Below are 22,749 nucleotides of genomic sequence, written 5' to 3'. Positions count from 1 at the left end.
AGTAATATTATGTATTTATTCAATTTCAAGGAGATTTCTCACTTTCATTCTTGTAATCCAAAAGTGGTCTACGCTCTGCGGGGAAAAGAAAAAAGTGTAGTTTCAACATGCCATCAGTAGGTAGATATTTCAATGACTCTTTCCTTAATATTCTATGGAATTTCAGCCACTTCAACGCAAATGTCTTAAAAACGGATTCAATATCCATCTGTGATTGTCGTAATTGTTTTGAATTTCTTCCGGCAAATACTCAGAAAGCTGTTTAAAATTGTGCAAATTAATTGCAAGTCCTCAAAAACAAACTCAGTGTTTGTCATATCATGCGGTACGTTGCTAAATTTTCCATGAGTTTTTTAGTACACTGTTATGAACGAAGTTTCTTGTTGTCAAATGATGTCGACCAGAAATCAAATTTCCTTACACCTCCATCAATTTCATATCTGGCTATTACTATGTTAACAATTTGGCCTTACAAACTACCATTCAAAGTATTTAAGTTTTCGGAAAATGTATCACCAAGGAAGGCCAGTCTAACAATAAGAATCTAAAGAGAATTGAAAAACAGGTTTGCATATTCCGATTTCTCGTCCTCCAGGTACTGGTACTTTAGAAATTGAGTAGTATTCACTGGTTTTGTGTAAAATTATCGTTGTTTCTGATTTTACATGTGTTTTTTTTTCAATAGGGTTAAGCAATCAAAAGGCTCGACCAAAAGTGAGTCGATAAGTGAACCAATATTTTAGGAGACAGTCATCTATAATATTATCTTTCTGAGGTGTGAACGCGCCATGCAGCCCACGTCGATGTAGTAACACGTGGACAGGCGGCGTTTGGAACGTAATCCACGGCTTCTTCCTATTAGCTTACACGGAAAAGGGAGAAGTGAGAGAACAACAAAGTTGCCGATGTAGTGACTTCGTCGTTAGACCTGGCTAATTTTAACAATTTTTCAACGACAAAATTAATGAAAATTTTGTATTGTTTAAATATAATCTAGCGACTTTTGAAGTTCCATTAACTTAGTGACAAGAATTAAAATTTTCTCCATTGATAACACAGTAATTTAGCGACTTTTTACTACTGCTTAACTTTTCCACAAATTCGGTTGGCAACGCTGGAGACAGTTTTTATAGGGATATCTTATGCCAAGTTTTACCGTCAGATGGCAGGAGTGTTCCATGCGGTGCAACATGTTGTAGGGCTATGTTTTGTCATAATATGCTACAGTTGATTACGTTTTCCCGCTTGTTTTCTGTGCGTGTCAGAATTATATTTACAATTATTTTGTATAACCTAGTATAATTTAATATTTTCTTACCTCATAATTTAATTTAATTTACAATAAATAATAACGTAAACCTGTATAATATTGAGCGATTCCCCGAGATGGGTGGGGAAATCTGCAGTATGCAGAATATAAATACAAGTAAATTGAATGTGCATGAACCTAAACGAGAACTTTGCGAACAATATGCACGAATATAAAAATAGGAAATATATCGAAAGTGAATATTGCCCTCTTTAATAATTAGTATTTAAGAACCGTACGCTAAAAACAGGATATGCAGCCACCAATGTGTTTTTTTATAGGGAAGAGACTATCGAGATTGAATTCCTTGTATTTTTTCTGTAGTTGCAGAAAGATCAAATGCAATTTTTAATAGGATGATATAATATGATCGCAATAGTATCACGATTAATAGTGTGTTTTGTAGGTTAAGGACATGCAGTTTTGAATACTGTGTGGGATGATTTTGAAAATTTGAACTTAAAACATGGCTTTAATAATTAGGGTACAGTACATTAAAAACATTATTCACGAAATGGATTTCACTAGGGATCGTCCTGGATAATAAACATTCCAGTTTATCGAGAGTTTACTGCAGGCGTAAAATTCGGAGACTCCTACAACTACTGCATCATAGCTCGCTGTCGAGGTTGCATATATTTTTATTCATTTTTCTTTTTCCTCTTCCAAATTCAACAATTCCTTACTTGAAGTACTTACTTTTATTTAAAAGCTAGCTCTTTCGAGGCCTAATTGTATTACTTATATTTTTTAAGGTTTAAAGCATATATTCAGAATATTTCGGGACCTGATTGAAGACAAAAAGCTTTCCCTGGTTTTTACATATAGGAACATAACAAAAATTTGCCATTTTTAGTTGTTTTTAAGAGTATTTAATATACTAATACACTACGTATATCCTCAATGTTTATATACCGAAAAACAAATGCACACGCAAAGCGCATCCCTCATAGTACACGTGCGCTATCTGTTGGTACTAGTTCAGGATATCCCTATTGCGTGCAGGGCAGAGGAAAGAAGGCAACATAGACACAAAAGATAGTAAGGGAATTCACCATTCAGTCTTTTTCCTAGCAAAAATAAAGTACACGTAAAATTTGTCAATTGCTTCGATAAGTCTTGCCAGGAAGTTTCCTCACCTCTTCCCTGACAGATGCATTTTGAAACTGCGTCTTCTTTTTCAAACAGAAGGTAATGTCAGTAATGAGTAGAGACGAGAATTCCATGCAAATGCATGTTTTTATAGGAACATAGGACATAGCTTAAACTTAATACTTATCCATTTCATTATTTTCGGTTCCAAATATGGGTACTTTTGCATGCATATCTGCATATTTTCGCCTTTTTGGGGATAAAAACATGCATAATGCATATTTAAGCAACTTTTAGCTTAATAATGTATATAATATACATTATATACAGTTTAAATGCATGTTTTAATGATTTTGAGTGGACACCTCATTTTCTCGATTTTTATGTCCCTCATTTTAGCTTCAGGAATCAGATTGAAGGAGAAAAATAAAAAACTAAATAGCATAAAAATGAAATAAAATATTAAGATTTTCACAATAAGATGTTAGAGGACCTTTTCCTGGACGGAAGTTCACTTTTACAACACTTTACGCAGGACCCTCTATAGCCTACACTGTGTGTCATAAATGGATTTATTACGTTGGATATTTTGAGAATAGTAGAGAAGAAATATAGAGGGTTCAAGAAAACTGCCGACAAATAATTTAGGTCAAAAGCACCCTCTTTCAGGGAGATTGTAAATTCTCTCCCTTCTCCAGTACTAGCAGTAATTTAAATTCTTCTAAAATTGGAATCATTCGCTAAACTGTGTTTGCAGTGTGTGAATCTCGTAAGTGGTTAATGTGTTTGTTTATTCTGTTTGCGTGTGTTAATGTGGTTCTAATATGCTTCCAATTAAAGATTTCAAAAGTGTACTCTTTGCACAGTGGATTAAAGGAAAGGACTTTATTAGATCAGATGGGGATGTCGTATTTTGCAATTGTTGCAGTAAAGAGTTAAGCAATGCTATTCTGTTTCCAAATATTTTATATGGCAGTTGTTCTTTGTAAAAAAATTATAAAACTTCTTTAAAATAATTATTAAATTACGATGTCCGTTTTTAAATCGTATCTAGGTAACCATAAGGTCTATTATAATTTCAAATGAAATGTACTAAAAATTTCAAATCGGCCAGCATGTTGCATCTGCTTCACATATTGCAAGAATGCAAAAAAGGAAAGAATCTGCAAAGAATTCCACAGATTCCTCAGTTATGCCCGTAGGAAAGTGGGTGTAGCGGCGAAAAACAAATTGGACAGGGTCATAAATGCGAACCCGGACTACGGATTCTTTTGTTCAGTGAAGAAGGTTATTTGTGGTGAAAACTTGAGTGAAGAATTTGACCTGACACTGTCACAAATATGTCCATTTAAGTTAAACCCATAACTTCTTGTGATGTATAGAGGTCATTCTCTGTTTACAAAAACATAATGACTGGCAAGCGCAGGAACCTCACAGAAACTAATTTAGAAACGTTGTTAGGTTGTAAAAAAAAACTGAAATGAAATAAGACATTTGGAAGAAAAAATAAAAGTGTATATTTTAATGTATTTTTCGCTTGATCGTGGATATTTCATAGTTTGATAGTGCATGAATGCATGCATATTTTGAGATTTTATAGTGCATGAAACTCTCGTCTCTAGTAATGAGGTTAACAACTGAATAAAAGAGAGACCTGTGACACGCTTACCCTGCAAAGTGCTGATTTCAAATTCTGTTGGGGCCACATGAGAGTTGCCACTCTAAGCCATGCGTACAGCGTGGGTGCAACAAAGCAGCTTCCATACACACAGAACCTCATTGCTTCCATAAAGTTCAGTTCCTTCCTTCCACTTATCGCCTGCTGACACAGGTTCGAAATAGGCCAAATGCAAAAGTACATAATCATTCCCCTGCTTAATGGATACTTCTTGGTAAATTCATTTATTTTCAGTGGATACATTTTGCCATTCAATTTGTTTGTTGATTGAATTTTAGGGGAAAACGTTGCCATACTCCTGAGGAGATGTATATTCTTGGAGAAGGCTACAAAGAAAGCCATTTTTGAGTCTTCGGTAATTAATTTTCAGCTAAATTCACTCTTGTTATGTCATTTCTGTTGTCATTTGAATTATCTGAAAAGAAAAATATTGAAATATTAGTACAAAATTTCCACTATCAGCAGTAGCAGGCATTAGAAAAAATGGTCTGCTCCACCTTAAATAAAATTAGTTACTCCAACGTCCTTTTTAAGTATCCTTATCGTCTTTGTTTGTTGCCCCCGGTGGTCAGGGATAAAACGTTCTCCTCTAGACCTAATGGTTGAGGCTCCAAATTCGACTGGGGTCGATGGATTTTTCAGGACGCAAAAATCCGGACACAAGTCCTCCGAGAGGGACCTTAAGTCATGTGTCCCGTGTCGAAGTTTTTCCGGCACGTTAAAGACCTCCAAACTTAAATTAGAGCCTCTGGACCAAATTTCTTCTCTCTCGCGTCCTAGTAATACATTGGTTGCATACTAGGCCCAGGTGGCATTTGAGCGATGAACTTACCACTTGTTGCTCTGCCACTTCGGCAAATAAGTTTAATTAAATTTCTTGTAGGTTCTGAAACCTTCGTCAGAGGGTATCGTCATTTCCCCTAACTATGGTCCTGGAACGCAACTATGGTCCACGATACAACCATTCAAAGAACACTGCAGAAGTAACATAGACCGTTCGTAGATAGCTGCAGTGACTTGACTTCAAACTACAGTACAGCAAAAAATAGATAAACGAGGTACTACGTTATTGAGTACAAAATTTGAGTGGTTGTATCGTGGACCATAGTTATGGGAAATGACGGTATCTATTTTACAGCATGGGAACGATGGGTTAAATACATATATTATCGTCTTTGTTTAATTTTTATCCTTTTGTTTCTGTTTTACCTTCTCGACATAATTATGACGTGTAAAGAGTAAATATTGTGATGTTGCAAAATATTGAGTTAGAGATTTTCACCGTTTTCAGGATTCGAGCCAACGAGAAATCAGTTTTATCATGTCGTCTGTCTGTGGACAGCGTTTTCCCTTGAACTATGGGAAGAATTTTAATAATATTCAGCTTCTACGAATACATAAAATAATAATTGTAGTTAACGATGAACGGATCTTTATTTAAATTTAAGAAGCCGTAATAGCGATTTGGCCAACATCGGCTCTACTGTATATGAGGTAAAGGTATCCCCTATAGTAGCGGTCGTCAGCACTGAGCACCCTGGGGCTAGCATCTCATACTCGCGGAGAACACAATGCACCATGGTGCACTCGTAGCTGCTAGCGGGTATGCTCTCTATCTCTTCCTGCTGCACGACGGTGCATACGGGACGGCTCCGCTTACCCTTTGCACATTTCAGCGAGTGCTGATGACCCTGCCCTATAGACTATACGCCAGGAAGGCGTTTGAGGGGAATGATGGTAGAGCTCCATGGAGGACACTTCTCGAAGCCATTCTGGAAGTTTTGGCAACGAGAAAAATGCCGTCACCGCCCGGGATGACATTGGCTATATTATTATTATTATTATTATTATTATTATTATTATTATTATTATTATTATACTTCTTTTATACCTAATATGTGGTAACAATTTCATTTCAATCATATGTATCCTTCTTGGTGTTGCAATTTCCAAAAATATTAGTGTAGGCCTATTACAAATATGAGTGTTAATGATATTAATGCCAACAAAATCGCGACAGAGGTATGAAGAGGAACATGAGAAGTTTGAAGAGTGGTGTAAGAAAAGATATAGAGAATGTTTCTGAAAAGGTTATGCTGGCATATTTTTCAATGAAAAGTGAAAAGGAGAAATCAAGTTTCCTATGGACTCACTATTCTATGCTGCGGTGTACAATCTCACTGAAGAAAAACGTGGACATCAGTAAGTACATACAATATTGTTAGCTTTTTTTAAAGCGGAAAAGTGAATTGTGAAAATGTTACCATTAATGTATATAACAAATAAAATTTTGGGAACTCAGTGCGGTAAATTTGGTCATTAGAATACATGTTTCAATGTTGTTATGTTTCACTTTACGTTATCAAAGCGGATAAAGACTGTTTACAATGCTGGTGTATAATAAAATAATTTTTAATCGTAGAGAATGCCATTTAAACACATTAAATTTTTTTATCATTTCACGGTGTTTTGTATGTAAAATATGTTATTAGTTCTACTGCAAGTCGACCGAGGCTTACTATGTGCAACAGGAACATCGGCTAGTGTTCGCTTTAGGAGTATTGGTAACAATGGCTATAGACTTTCTATTAATAGGCGTGGTTGGCATACCTGTCATCGTTACTACAAATAATTGCAAAAAGGAAAGCGCCCAAAAGTGAGTAGCGTGCTGTAATTCGCTTTTTGACTGAAATCCATAGCAGAATGGTTGCAGTATATGAAGATACATGCCTAGGGAAAGTAACTGTGAAGGATTAGTGTTCGCGGTTTCGTTCCAGCCGAACATTTGTACAGGACAATCCAAGCTTTCAAGGTTATCACAAATTCAATTCAACATGTTATAGTCGCGTCGCTGTTATTTCCGGCGTGACTCCTCCTCTTTGCTTACGCCTTAGGAAGTGAAGGCTCTACGAAGTCTAGGTAGGTAGTATCACAGTCTAGTATATAAAGTCACGAAGCTCAATACGTAGAGAATATACATCCATAGATAGTTGCTAACCACTAGGATGCTACTATCGCCTCATTACAGACAATGCGAAATAGTACCGGCCCAGTCTATTTTCCTAGTACCCTCACAACTCAAGCTTCGTGACTGTATGTACTAGACTGTGATAGTATCGTTCGCCATGTATGTTCTTTCGTTGCCGATACCAAACGAGGAATCTATTTGCCGCACCGTTAAACATTTTCATATCGTAGCTCCTATGATAATAAATCAAATGCACTGTAATTGAGCAAATAATTGAGCGGCAAATAACGTTCTCGTGTGCTTTCTGCGAACGCCAACGAAAGAGCCAAAATGGTGGGCGATTATGTTAAGTATTTATTGAGCTTTAGGAAGTACATAACGTCATCACCAGCGATTCACAAGACGCACACATTTAAATGTAGCTGACCTGCAACGTGATTGGCTGCCGGAAATAAGAGCGACGGGACTATAATGCTCTTGTCCGAGACAATAGAAGAATAACACAAAGCGAACTTAGCTTATTACTTAATATCAAGCAGGGAAGTACCCATAAAATTCTCCCCAGACACCTGCAATATTGCAACGTTTGCACGCAGTGGGTGCCACACTTTTGAATTGCAGAGCAGAAAGCCTTACAGGTGATAATCTACCAAGGAACCTCGAGACTATAACAGGAGAAAGGAGTCAGTTATTACATCGCATTGAGAAAATTACGGATTGTGATGTCATAATTTTGAACCACACTCCCGTCTGTCTAGCATGGAGTGGATCTCCTTGCCCTAAAAACATTCAAGTTCCAAGGGAATGCAAGGAAAGTCATATTATCGTCTTTTTATTTGAGGTCCATTGCTAGTGGAATTCCTAGAGCAGTGGTCGTCACCCACTCGCTGAAATGTGCAAAGGATAAGCGATGCCGTCCCGTGTGCACCGTCGTGCAGCAGGAAGAGATAGCATACTCGCTAGCAGCTACGAGTGCACCATGGTGCACTGCGTTTTCCACGGGTAAGAGACGCTAGTCCCAGGGTGCTCTGTGCTCCCGACCCCTGTTCTAGAGCATGGGCAAATGATTAATTTCCAGCGATATACAGATATTCTCGGGCATTTTATACAAAATATCAAGAATGAATGTTCACGCCTTTTGACAAGAAGAGTGAATTTACTCCATGACAATGCTCGAGCTCAGTTTGCCAGATAAACAAGGGACGAGTTGCAAAGGTTTCGCTGGGAAAAATTACTATACCCCTTACAGCCCAGACTTATCTCCATGTGATTTTTATGTTTTTGGATACTTGAAGGAACACCTGACGGGAACATTTCCATCGGAAGAATTAGTGCAAATGCTGTTAAACACTGGTTCACCTTTACGCCACAGAGACTCTATGAAGCCGGTATCCGTCACCTAGTGTCACAGTGAGAGAAGTATGACGAGTATTAAGCAGTACGTTGAATTTATTTTTCCCTATTAGCGATTTGAACGACCTAATAATTATGACGTAATTGTTAAGGATGAATTATAACGTCACCAGATTGATATATCTGTTGTACTCAACGAAAACAATTGGGAGCATTCTGCTATCAGTCATCATGTATCTCCTCCATTGGGACATGAACTTCGAAATCTTCTCATAACCTTACTATAGTTAACAGTGGCGTGCATTCAGGGTAAGCTACTGAAGCACTGCTTCGGTAACAATTTATTATGTCATTATAATTACACGATTATTCAATAATATCTGTATAAAATCGTCAGATTTCTTCAGAACGTATAGAACTTAGAGCGTAATACGTTACATTATTGGTATGAGCATTGTGAGCGAACCGAAGCATTGTAACTTCTACTTCGGCTGAACAGTGAAGAAATTGCGCGCGCACCTCTGATGAAGGCCACGGGCTATGTGCGTCTGCACCCCACAATCCGAAGCTAGCATGGGTTGTGACGTCACTGTTACGCGTGTCAACTATAATGCCTGCAAGAGCATGGAGACGAGTACTGTCGGTGACTCAGAAGAAGACGAGCACAGAGTGAGGGGAAAGAGTGGATAATAGATTACATTACGACAACAGTGCGATACTTGTACTATTAGTGAGTGGAAACATTATTTCCGTCTACTAGTAGTACAAGTATTGCACTGTTGTCGTAATATCTGTTTACCACCCTTTCTTCTGTTCCCTTCCGCGCTCGTCTTCTCCTGAGTCACCGACTATACCTGTGTGTTGCTTTCTTTTAGAGCAGTAAGATGCCACACTTCGCCCCTATTTTTTTGTAGTGTTGTTCAGACCGTCGCGCTCAGAAGCATTCTCCGTAATTTCGAGTCACATGTGAGAAGTTGTATATAGAAAGTGTAAAGTGTATCAGTAACAGTTATGTTTTCTTCAGTGTACATGTTTGTCGAATGTGTGTGAAAATGTTTTAGTTCGTGAAGGTACCAGGTAGTAACTAATAATACAATACATTATATAATATAGAACAATGTCTACATGTATTATAAAAGAGCTTGTGTTGAAGCCCTTTTCCGCTCATTCTTTCCAAGAAAAAAATGAGATAATTAAAAACGGACGGCCAACACCAGAACTACCGAACTTGGTTCAAAAGACCAGTAAATTTACTAGACATTTTCAGTCTAATATGTATAGCAAATGTGACTGGTTAGCCGGCAGCGCTGAGCTAAATGCGGTTTTTTGCTGGTACTGTCTGTTGTTTGGAAAGGATAGAAATACTAGTTGGAGCAGAACTGGGTACATGCGTTTGGGAAATTTAGTAAAATCTATAGCCGAGCACGGGCTGTCTGTTAACCATCTACGATCGTCTGTAGCTATAGCTGCTTTTGGGGAAAATAGAATAGAAACTGCACTTGACCACCAGCTTAAAAATGAAATATCTCTACACAATCAAAAGGTAAAGCGGAACAGGGACATCCTTAAAAGGGTTATTAATGCAGTGTGTTTTCTGGGAAAACAAGAGTTGGCCTTTCGAGGCAATGATGAAACAGAAAATTCTGTTAATCGGGGCAATTATGTGGAATTGCTGAAGTACACTGCAGAATATGATCCTCTTTTAGCGGAGCATTTAGAAACCTCTACTGTGTTTAAAGGAATTTCTAATCGAATTCAAAATGAACTAATCCAAGCTGTAGGTTCAACCGTTTTATCATCTATAAAGCAGGAAATTATTGAAGTTCCTTTTGTAGCCGTCATGGTTGACGAAACTTCAGATGTGGCAAATAAAGCACAGTTTTCTATTGTCCTGCGTTATGTGCATGAAGGAGAGATAAAGGAAAGATTCTTGGGGTTCTGTGATATAAGTAATGACAAACATTCCCAAGCTATTGCAGAACTTATCCGGCACTTCTTATCAGAATTCGGATGTAATGAAAAATTGATTGCACAAACGTATGACGGTGCAGCGACGATGGCGGGAAATTTGAATGTAGTACAAGCATTAATCAAAGTCACACATCCAGAAGCCCTATTTTTTCACTGTTATGCCCATGTCCTTAACCTCGTTTTGTCTCAAAGCACCAGCCAAATACCTGAGTGTAAAATATTTTTTAGTACGCTTAATGGACTTGCAGCTTTTTTTTTTCAAGATCGCCGAAACGTGCTAACTTTTTGGATAAATTTTTGCAACGTCGTCCTCCACACGTCTGTCCAACGCGATGGAATTATTCATCAAGACTGGTAAACACTGTGTGCAGGAACAGAATTCAACTTTGTAATGTATTTTGTGCTATGCTAGAACACCCTCAAGAAATTGAGTCAGATATTTTAGCACCAATTAATGGCTTTTTTACACTTTTGGAAGATTTCAAATTTGTTTTTCTCTTAAATACGTTTGACAAAATATTTCCCTTCACCGATGTGTTGTACAACATCCTACAGAACCAAGCAAATGATATTCTGTACTGTCAAGAGAAAATACAAGAAACTCGCCGTTCCATAGCCACATTACGTGACGATTATGAAGGGATTTTCCAAGAAACCGTGTCTCAAGTAGGTGAGCCTCCGAAGAGAAAAAAATATCAACTATAAACGAATCTATTGCGAAGTGTTTGATAATATTGATAACACTTGGATGTAAGATTTCAAGATTATTCTAAACTGAAATTTTAAAATTTATTATCGCCTCAAAACTATGAAAAATATACTAACTAATTCCCAGAAAGTTGCTTTCAAAGTCTCATAGATACATATGGAAAATTTTTCGACATCATTCGATTGAAAAATGAGCTGATTGTAGTGTACAGCAGTGAAGAGTTTAGAAATAAAAACCATGAGTGAACTTGCAAAACTACTGAGTACTAATTCAATGCTGAAAAAAAGTTTTCAGCAGTTTAATGTGTTAGTGACATTACTGTGTACAATTCCTGTGAGTACGTCTTCAGTAGAAAAGTCATTTTCAACGCTGAAGAGAATCAAAAGCTACTCTCGAAATTCTACTGGAGAAGAGAGACTATCTCATCTTGGAATTATTTCAATTGAAGCGCGCCTACTAGGAGAACTCAGGAAGAAGAAAGAGTTCTTAGATGAGGTGGTTACCAAATTTGCTTCCCAGGAGAGAAGGATTGAATTTCAGTTCCGTTGATCTTGCTGTGAGAAGTGCCAAGGGTGAGTTTAAAGCCAGAAGCTTATTTTATATCAAATGTTGTTTAATGGTAGCTTTAAGACATTTAAATTGATATTAGGTCTACTTATTTTAATATGTTCTTTTAAATTATTGTCAGTTGCGATTTTATCAAGGCAAGCCCCTTGATTTACTATTGTTTACCTAAAAATTATAATATTCAGTGCTTCGGCTGTCTGAATGGTCACCGCACGCCACTGATAGTTAATATCTTCGACAGGTATGCCCTACACTCTCACCATGCGCTTTCTAAAGTGCATATCCTTACGAAACGCCCCTGAGTACAGGATTTCCCTATCCTAATTCCACAGTTATCTTTTTATTGATATTTAAGCTAAAGATAATTATTTTTGCCACACGTGTTTCGTTAAGTTCTAATTCCAGTTGGACCGACTACCTGGTTGGATTTTTCCCGATGTTTTTCACACGTTTCTTAAGGGAGCAATGGGCTAGCTACATCCCTTGACAATAAGTTGTCATGGTTGCCACCGAAAAGAAAAAAAAAGTCATTACATTAGTTTTTTTTTGTCTAATGGCGGGTATTTGATTGTCATTCAGCCATGTGAAGCCAGCAGGAGTCGTATTAGTAACAACTCCTCTTTTGCAGAGTGCATATACGTAGATGAGAATACGTTTACTGCCAAAACTGTGTATCATCGCGGCATCATAGGTTATGTAATTATTACGTCATCAAGTTCACTTCACCAATGACAGCATTGCATCACTGTTTGATGTTAATATTAGGCACTTTGCTATATGCACAGTATAAATTGCATTGTATTATTTATGAAGAAATGTGGAAACCAAACTATTTCAACGATTAATTTTATTCCAACTTCTATTTTAAATAGGCAACAGAAAAAGTAAAATAGATTGTATAATAGATCTATATTATATAGTAAGATACTAGTGTTTGAGTAAGGATTAAAACGTACTTACGTTCTACTTATGTTTTTTGTTAATTATAGATTTGTGTTCGTTCTTGTCCCATGTAGATCAGTGCATAGACAGGAAGAGATTTTGCAGTTACACCACAATCCATCACATGATCACATGCCAACAACCTACACCAAGTCCGTTCTGTTTTACTGAAGAACAACTCCGATATTTATAGGACTAGGTCTCTACGCAATTTTGGCTGTCACGTTAGTGACGCAATTCCAGACATGGTCTCTTTAAATAAACTGTACTGTACAACGATTCTCAGTCACTCAGTGCTGTAGATAGCCACTTTAAATTCGCGGGAAAACACTGACGTTTATACAAGAGCGCTGTTCCTTCACGTCAATGAAAACAGTGACGTAAATCTTTGCTACAGTGGCTCCAAAATGTATTTTGTATTGTAAATATAGTTTTTACTATGATTTGCGTAGGTAAGACATAATTTACGTGAAACGTAAGAAAATAATAATATGCATACTATTCAGTGCCGCCCTACGAATTTTGCCGCCCCGTGCAATACCATTACATTGCCGTTCCAGCCCAACCTCAAATTAGCTTAAAAAAAACATTATGTTAAAACATGTTCAAACATTAACTTCATGACCAGTAGCATAATTTTAAACAGTACCGGTACCATTAATAATAATGTATTAAAAATTGATGGAAACACCGATACTCTATTGTCACAATAATTGTCATTGGCTTTATACTCGTAGAAGAAATTATATGATGAAATAAATATATGTTTTGAAAAACTACGCTTGCTTCATTCGCCCCCCCCCCCACCCCAAAAGGGATAATAATTAAACTATAACTTTTTATTTGTTTACTTGTTCACATCTTAAAGATTAAGTGCTGATGTAAGCTCTATAAAATGAAATTAAAATAAAATAAAAATTTCTACTGTTACAGGCAAAGTCAGTAACATTATTAAGGCTATAGCAACATTAGAATCAGTCAAGCAGGGGCGTATTTAGGCCTAGGCAGACTAGGCAGCTGTCTAGGGCGGCAGATTTGAGGGGGCGGCTTTTAGCTATTACTGTTATTTTTTTATATTTTTAAATTTGATTCATAACTCTTTAAAAGAGTACATTAACTTAAAAGCACAATGAAAAGGATATGAATAACATTGGCAACAATCAGTTCAAATTTAATCAACGGTCTGCCAACGGGAAAAGGACAATTTGTCAATAATAATGTCACAATGCGATCATATCACTTTTTTTCAATGTTATGCCCTCTCACCGTGAGAGTCTCACGTGATAACATCAAAGAAGTTACTGATATTATATTAAGATACGTTAGGAAGGCATATCTCGTTGCTCGCAATCATAATCTTTGTGATGACAGACGCCGCTAACTTTGTCATAAGAGTAGCCAGAATCAACGCTCTTGAATGCCCATTCAGACTTAAATTCAAAGAAAATACCGCCAGCCATTGTAGTTGTCGGACGCTTGGCAGTTCAGTTTAATTTGAAACGGTAAATAGTGCAGTTGTTTTGTACCTAGGTGATTTATATTTTAATAATCATTATAATGAGGTCGGAAAAAGCTAAGTGGTTCTCAATATCGGAAACATCTCTGATTGAGGTTCTGGCTGATATGTACATCTATTATCAGACAGTACATTGACGATATGTGTCAGAGTAAGAACTGCACCCGAAATGTCATTAATGTAATATGTATGCAATGGAGGGGGAAAGGAACTGGTCATCCTACCCCATTATCTCCTGGCCTAGTTGCCTTATGAGTGATGCCTTGATGGTGTCACTTGTGGGGTCCAGACCTGTCTTCGGACAGTTGACTAAACAATACCGAAAGGCAAGGCAATAAAAAAAAAAAGGAAATTTTGACAAAAAGTGCAAAAATAGATGTAGGCTACTATTTATAAAACAAACACAGCCAGCTTGTTCCAGTTTGAATCCAAATACATCAGAGTGTATTAATGTGGCGAACAGTAGGTACCGAAAATAGTGTAGTGTGTGGTTTATCTGAGCCAGGCGTTTCCGATATTAGAAACAGTAATAATGACGCGAAATCAATTATTTCAGTTGATCCAAATGACGCATATAGGGCGAAATAAGGGGCGGAAATATTTTTCTCTGTCTAGAGGCGCCAAGTAGCTAGATTCGTCCGTGATTAGAAGTATTATTTTCAATAACATAAGGAAGAGCACACATGGAACAGGTCAAATGGCTTATTTTTAGTTCATCATATAGCTCAATGTTTCTAGTTTCTTAATGTGATAATATGCCTTCTATAGTCCCGTCGCTCTAATTTCTGGCAGCCAATCGCGTTGCAGGTCGGCTACATTGAAACGTGTGCGTCTTGTGATTCGCTGGTGAATCATTTCATTTCTTAAAGCTCGATAAATACTTAATATAATCGCCCGCCATTTTGGCTCTTTCGTTGGCGTCCGCAGAAAGCACACGAAGACGTTATTTGCCGCTCAATTATTTGCTCAATTACAGTGCGTTTGATTTATTATCATAGGAGCTACGAGATGATAATGTTTAACGGTGTGACAAATAGATTCATCGTATGGTGGCTCGGCAATGAAAGAACAAACATGGCGAACGATACTACCTACCTAGACAATAAAAAAGCTCCTGGCCCCGATGGCATACAGGCTGAAGTATTGAAACAGTTATCACAAAAATTGTTTAAATTGCTTACAAGTATCATAAACGCTATCTTTCGGATAGGCTATTTTCCTAACATTTGGAAACACTCGCACATTATTCAAATTCCTAAGCCAGGAAAGAATAAATCTGATCCACGTAATTATCGACCCATTAGTTTACTAAATGTTTTAGGTAAAGTTGCGGAAAAGATCATACAAAATAGATTGAAATCCGAACTCGGAAACAATGATCTCATCCGAAACGACAGTTTGGATTCCGTTCAGGTCATTCGTGCACACAGCAATTGCTGCGCACAACGGAATTCAATACTACTGCCTTCAATTTAAATCGAACAATAGCGGCCAGATTATACACAAGCCTTTGACAAATTAATTAACAATAATTTAAATTGCCGCCTAGTGAAGCTGTTGGACAATTATATTCGGGGCAGAACGTTCAAGGTTAAACTGAACGACGTGCACTCCACGTCGCGAGGTATTAACGCTGGTGTGCCTCAGGGTAGCATTCTGGTACCGATACTTTTCCAAATCCATATTAATGACCTATCTTTTAATCAAAATTTCAACAATAGTATTTTAGCGCTATACGTTGACGATTCGGCATTTCTCACGGCATCGTGGAAGCCAACTGTTGCCATTAACAGGCTACAAGGTCACCTACGTGACATTGAACCATGGCTCCTCAGATGGAGAATTAAATTAAATATATCTAAAACACAAGCCATCTTACTTAGCAGGAGAAATAAATTCAATACACCGGGCATAAATCACACAAAATTAACTACAAAATGTATCACAAATCGAGTGGAAAACTTCAGTTAAATATCTCGGAGTAACACTAGACAGACGGCTCACTTTTTCTGAACATATATTGTACTACAAAAGCTCAGACTTGCCAATTCCAGAATGGTGGAGCTCTACCCAATATTAAATAAAAGCAGACATTTAAACATACATACAGCATTGATTTTGTATAAAGCATTAATTAGGTCGGTAATATTATATGCTTGTCCTGCTTGGGGACATGCACCTATTACATTTCTTAAAAAATTACAGGTTTTCCAAAACAAACTTTTAAGATTCATTACAGGTCTGCCTAGAAGTACCTGTTAGATTAATTCATAAAGATCTAGAAATTTGGACAATTCAAGAATATATCTCAAATCAAGCCTTCTGCACGTTCACCAAGTCGTACAGCAGCAACAACCCACTAATTTCTTCCCTGGGTAACTACAACCCTGTTTTAGATAAACATAAAAGACCCAAGAGCGTACTCCACCCTCTAGCTTGGAACGACAACGTACAAGACGAATACCAACTTGAACACTAAACAACCACTTGACTCTACAGACGGACATAAATATATTAATGCACTAATAATGTTATTTCTCTGTTTCAGGGTCATCACGTTATTGGCTGCATAGATGCATTTTACATATTTTCTTGTATAAAATTTGTATGTACTTTTTGTAGTACGTAATTGTATCATAAATAATGATTAAACGACAACCTTTCACCTCAACATATACAGTCCCTACAGAAGCCAATTGGCTTGTCGTCAGCACGACACCTCATCCTGCTCAAGGTTTTTCCGTGGTTTCCCTTGAGTAATAAGACAAATGTCGGGATGAGCCCTAAAAGAAATGGGCCACAGACCACTTCCCTTCCCCCACTCTTTCTCTTCTACTATCACAAAGAACTTGCTAATTTCTTAGATAACAACCCTGTACTATGATAATAGGGGAAAATAAATATACTGTAAGTTCACAGGGCTAACGGCTTCAAAGCTGGGTACCTGGTTCTAATGAAGTGCACTGGTAGCAACTTTAAAACATGGGGGCATGAGATAGTTACTCTACCAGCCATAAATAAATTCACTTCAATGAAATTCCCAATGTAAAAAAAAAAAAAAAAAAACCTACCTAGACTTTATAGAGCCTTCACTTCCTAAGACATAAGCAAAGAGGAGGAGCCATGCCGGGAATAACAACGTCGCGACTATATGTTTTCACATTTGTTTGTGAACTCATATTTTATCGTCTCAGATTTTAATTTAGTCTTGGATTTAGAAATAGATTGATGTCTAGCTTCATAGTTGCGTTGCTTTCCTGCCGACGCACTACATTCAAACCCTGGTATCAGATCAGGACCAGCTTCAACTTTCTCAGCTAATGTAGCATCATCAAGAAAATGTTGAACTCTTTCAACATTTCTGAAATTTTTAAGGCTTTGTACGTAGTTGTTATAGCACTTGACAATTTTATTCCATTTTTATGCTTTTATGCTTTGCAACAGTTTACTAGGAAAATGAATTCCATTTATAACATAGTGCTTCAAAAATTTAAATTCTCTGAGTTATGGAGCAAGGGTTTCTTCTTTGTGTCTCGCCATTTTGTCAGCAATTTATATGAATCCACCATAAAATTCCTCATTATTTTAATATTGTAAAGGATCCATTTCAGGGGCGTAACTAATGTGATAAGGGCCCGCCTGCAAAAATAAAATTTCGAGCCCCTTAAAATAAACTGTATAACCTATCAATAACTAACAATAACATAAATATAATTACAGCAGGTAGAAGTTCAACTTTAATGCAATATACCATGCTATAAGAAGAAAGAAATTAATTGTTCATTATTGTAAGATTATTAAGATACCGTAATAACAATTATTAATAAATTTTATTAAAAAAACAAAATATTTAATACAGTGAAACCTGTCTAAAGCGGCCATCTGCAGTTACCTTATAAAATGGCCGTTTTATTAGGTGGCCACTTGATTAAGGTTGCGTTTTTTTATGAATCAGCATGAAAATACTGAATTTCACTGACTTTTTAGGACTGTGCGCGTACAACAGTGATGCATATTAATGTCAGCCTGTTCCATTCTTGCAACTAGCCATTTCAAAATTCGCTTGCGGTACCTCAGTTTAAATAATTGGATAATACCTTGATCAAGGGGCTGGAGGTGTGATGTGGTATTTGGGAGAAGAAACACCAATTTCATGGATCACATTGTGATTTTGTCGTTTAATCTTGGAATTGAAATCGCATAGCTAATTCTCTAACAATGATGATGTCATCCGAGCTTTATTGTTGGCAGTCCACTTCACCCCCAATAACCCCACGTCAACATTTTTCAAACATCTTGGTTTCAATGATTTCCCTATCATTAAGAGTGATTCTTTTTCTTCTGCAGCATTAAAACAAAAGAGCAGGGTTATTCTGTCTTTTGCCAATTTCCCCCCTTTACGCTCTTTTTTCTTAAAACTTAAGTTTTGTTAGGGAGGGCCCTGAAAAAAAACCTGTTTCGTCAACACTGTAAATGTCTCTGAATTCATATTCCACAAGAATTGAAGGCAGTCTATTTTTTCCATTCTTCAATAACATTGGTTGCAATGTCACCTTCTTCACCAGACACAGAACGAAATGCAATGTTATGCCGTTTTCTAAAGCACTCTAACCACTATTACTAGCAACAAAATTTCTTACATTGAGTTCTTTGGCAATTTCAAGAGCTTTCTCTTGAATCATAGGCCCACTTATTGGCAATTTTTTCGCCCTCACACACTTGAACCATTCGTAAACGAAATCATTCACATTACTAAACACAGATTCTCTCTTGCTCCCATTCTTTTAATATTTCATCTTTATTCTTAATTATACCGTTTATTTGTGTCCTTCCACATTTGAATATTTCTGCAATTTTTCTCGCAGATGTTCCCTTTTCACTTTCTTAAATCATTTTTCGTCTCACCTCTAAACTTAACACCACTATAAATTTATTGTTAGACATGATTTCTCTCTCAAACTAACTTCACAATTCCTCTGAATCAAGTGAATGAAAAGAAGAAAAATTCGTAAAAGATGGTCCATATAGAGAAAGATAGAAAGAGGAAAAAAAAAAAAAAAATCTAATGGTTAACTACCTAAAACATACTGTGACATTTTCGATAGAAAAAGTCCGTGTTTCAATCCTTAAAAAACGAATAAGAATTTATAGCTGTGCAGGGTCGGAGTGGAAAATGACAAAAGAGTCATAAAACAGTAACTAACTAACCCCAAGCTATCGCTTCCTGTCCTCTAACCGTCGAAAAAATAGGTCAGACAGTATCCGTGAAAAGATTTTTTGTTGGACAGTGACCGTTATAGTCAGGTTCCAATCCAAATAGACCCCGGCCGCTGGCCACGGCATTAGGTGGCCGCTAAATAAAGAGAGAATTTGTATTGATCTTATGGAAAGTCCAATTGGTTCCAGAGAAAATTGGCCTTTTGGCCAGGTGGCCGTTTAAATGAAGTGACCACAAAGGCAGGTTTCACTGTATATACTATATAGTGATTGAAATTAAGTAAATGGGGATAGGCCTATCAATAAGCATACAGAATACTTCTATCTGCTGTTTGTTGTACTTATGAGACTTTACTCTCACATTGAACTCTACTGAAACTGGACCATGCAGCGTGCTTTCTGTGATGCCAATGAATCTAGCTAGCCCTTTCACATTCGATACTGAGTTCACTAAGTCTATCTTGGGTCATAGGATTCCACAGATAGTTCTTTGTAAGTTTTAGCTTCGAAAATGATCATGCGACCGAAGAAACAGTAACTGGAATAGTTAGAAATAGGTAAAATGCCGTGCATAAGTCTGGAACACTAGCAGCTACAATTGAATTTTCTATTACTAATAGATTTAAGTCAGCTACAGGGGTTAATGAGGCTATTTCTTTTTTCAGAGCGTTTCTGAAATCTGTTATCTGGTCTGGGAGTTCACTGGATAAATCTTCCCCATATTCATTTTGAAGAACCACTGCTGCATTGTGAATCTCTTCATCGGAAGCAGAATTTAGAAATTTTGGGGAAATAATTTTGAAGAAATGGTTAACATTATGCATACCCTCAAATCTGTTTTTTTAATTGGACTACAATAATGTACAAACAGCCATTAAAAACAGTGGTTCTGAAATATACCTTTGGATACACTAGCCGCTCATCCTGACACAATTCATCAAAATGTTTTTTCCAATTTTCGAATTCTTTCATGTTAAAATTGTGGTGGAATGCCTCAGCTCTTTGCCAAAGATGTAGCTGATGACACTGCTTCTTCAGAATTGTTTCTGTTGCGAGATAAATTATCAGCTGCATTCTGAATAAGAGAACACTCTTTATCAAGCTCTATATTTTCCGATTGCATAATTTGTGATGCTAAATTAGTACATTCTAGAATCTTTGATTGCAACACTATTTGAAAAATGAATTGAAATTTCTCTAATTGGTTTTTCAGAGCAACAGCTTGTTCTCTTTCTTCCTCTTTTTTTTTTTTTTTTTATAGATATCTATATTAATTTTAACAGAACCTTAAGTACATCAACATAAGTATAATGCAGGGCTCTAACAGACTGGTTTCTCGAAGACTAACGTGTTGGGCAAAGTTTTTTTAAGGTATAAAATTATACTAAATGTTTCCATCTTTTAATACTACGACTGAATAAAAGATACAACATTTCCAATGTGTCATAAAAGGACATAACTTCTTCAATTTCACATGCAGCATCGTTAAGTACTAGATTAAAATTATGCGCTGCACAATGTACATATTTTGCAGTTCTTTGTTTTTGTTCAGTTCTCGTTCTGACATCTTTGTATACGCCTGACATATTGGCACAACAGTCATATTCCTGACCACGGCATTTAGTTAATAAGAGTTCCTTTTTGTGTATTGCACTGAGTATTTTCTTCTCTGTTGCTAATGCACTTTGATCTTATTTCGCGAAAACTTAAGAAGCTTTCATTTATATTCACTTCACAAGGCTTTCCAGTTACATCATGTGAAACTGTAACATATCTAAATATCTGACTTAATTGTTCTTTTCTTTTTTTTTTGTTATGTTCTGTATGTATCTGTAATTATTGAAAATAATGAGGCAGCTTTAATATCATTAATAATTTCTTTTCCAACTGCAAGGAATGAAATATTTATTAACTCATTTTGAATAGAAGGGCTTAGGTACTTTTATGTATATTTTGGTTTATTTATGAGATCACGTAATACGGGATCGTACTTTGCGAGAAGTTCGATGATTGCTAAAACGTTTTCACTGTTTATTTTCCAATTTGTTCTCTATGTCTCTGACAACTAGATTACACAGGCCTGCAAATTTGAATTTTTGTTTTACGGCACAGGATTGGACAGGATTCTAAACCTAATTTTGGTATGCTGAATTCAAAACTGCTTTCCTCATTTTCGTATCAAGTACCGTTTTTTGCCATGCAGAAAACAAATATTTCATATTTGAGTAATTTATAATTCTTAAGTAAAATTTAAAATGCGTGAAACCATGCAAACCATGATAAAATCTCAATCTAAAGATGCAACAGTTTAAACTGAACTACGAAACTTCAAACATACCTTATGAAAATTATTTTCTCATCAGCTTTGTTGAAAACGAACTCTGAGTTGACTTGCATTTGTGGTCCTGACGAAGGTTATTTCTTATTAAACACCAACAGTAGTCAGCCATCATGGAGACCTCCCATCAACCCTGGCACCTCGTTTCCATCTCCTTTATGTCTTGGTGGAATCGCTCTCCCTGCTCTTCACTTAGTGCACCCAAGTTTTCCGGGAAATATTCAAGATGTGAATGCAGAAAATGTAACTTCAAAGCTCATGTTGCATCTGAGTGCCTTTAACTTTTCGAGCATGGTTTTCGCAATATGCTCATATTGGTCATCTTTAACATTACCCAAAAACTTATTTATAATATCCTTGAATGAGTCCCAATCCTGAAGCTCTAAGTCAGTCATGATATTTCTAAGATGAATATCCTTAATGAGTTGGCAAATCTGTGGCGTCAAAAATGCCTTATTTGACTTTTGATTCAGAAAATATTGGAAAATTTGTAATAAGATATCGGAAACAAAACCACTTTTGTCCAAACCTTTGACAAATTGCTCCATTATCCCTAGTGCGATATGCAAAGGGGGCAGCAAAACATTTTGTGAGTCAATCAGCGGGTGATTTATAACATTTTTTTGTCCCTGGCACTAAATGTTTTTTTTTTCGACCAATCACTGACAGTCCAGTGTCTTTCTCTGGCTCTAGAGTCCCAGTCACACAAACAGCATGGGAATTTGGTGTACCCTGCTTGTTGCCCCAATAAAATACCGCACACTTTAAGATCATTTTTTCTAGACCAGTACAGAAATTTTGATATGTTTCTTTAAGGAATATAGAGTGAGCTATTGGAACTGAAGCAAAAATATTTCTATTGTGCAGTAGAACACCTTTCAGACTTCTGTTGCTTGAATCAATAATAGACGCCAATCTTTTGATTCGTAAGCTGTTCCTCGACTACCAATCAAGTTAGGAATATCACAACAATACACTATAGCAGTTTCAGAATAAGAAGGCATATGGCCTAAGCCAATTGAGTGCTAGCAGCAGTACGACGTTGTCACACAGTGCACGGTGCACGAGACGTGGAAGACAAAGACAACA

General features: G+C 36.7%; 1 protein-coding gene across 1 annotated transcript in view; it reads right to left on the bottom strand.

Annotated features, from left to right (window-relative positions):
• LOC138700990 (mpv17-like protein) overlaps positions 1 to 12,791 on the bottom strand; it is a 28,298-nt gene extending 15,507 nt beyond the window's left edge. The window contains exons 1-2 of the mRNA XM_069827462.1: positions 12,608 to 12,791; positions 4,071 to 4,494 (exon numbers count right to left, since the gene is read on the bottom strand). Of these exons, the coding sequence (XP_069683563.1) occupies positions 4,071 to 4,421 (351 nt within the window). The 5' untranslated portion in view covers positions 4,422 to 4,494; positions 12,608 to 12,791. The remainder of the gene's footprint in view (positions 1 to 4,070; positions 4,495 to 12,607) is intronic.
• Positions 12,792 to 22,749: the final 9,958 nt, after the last annotated feature.

Source organism: Periplaneta americana, chromosome 1 (genome assembly GCF_040183065.1).
Source record: "Periplaneta americana isolate PAMFEO1 chromosome 1, P.americana_PAMFEO1_priV1, whole genome shotgun sequence".
NCBI classification, from domain to species: domain Eukaryota; kingdom Metazoa; phylum Arthropoda; class Insecta; order Blattodea; family Blattidae; genus Periplaneta; species Periplaneta americana.
This window is presented reverse-complemented; position numbering and strand designations above follow the sequence as displayed.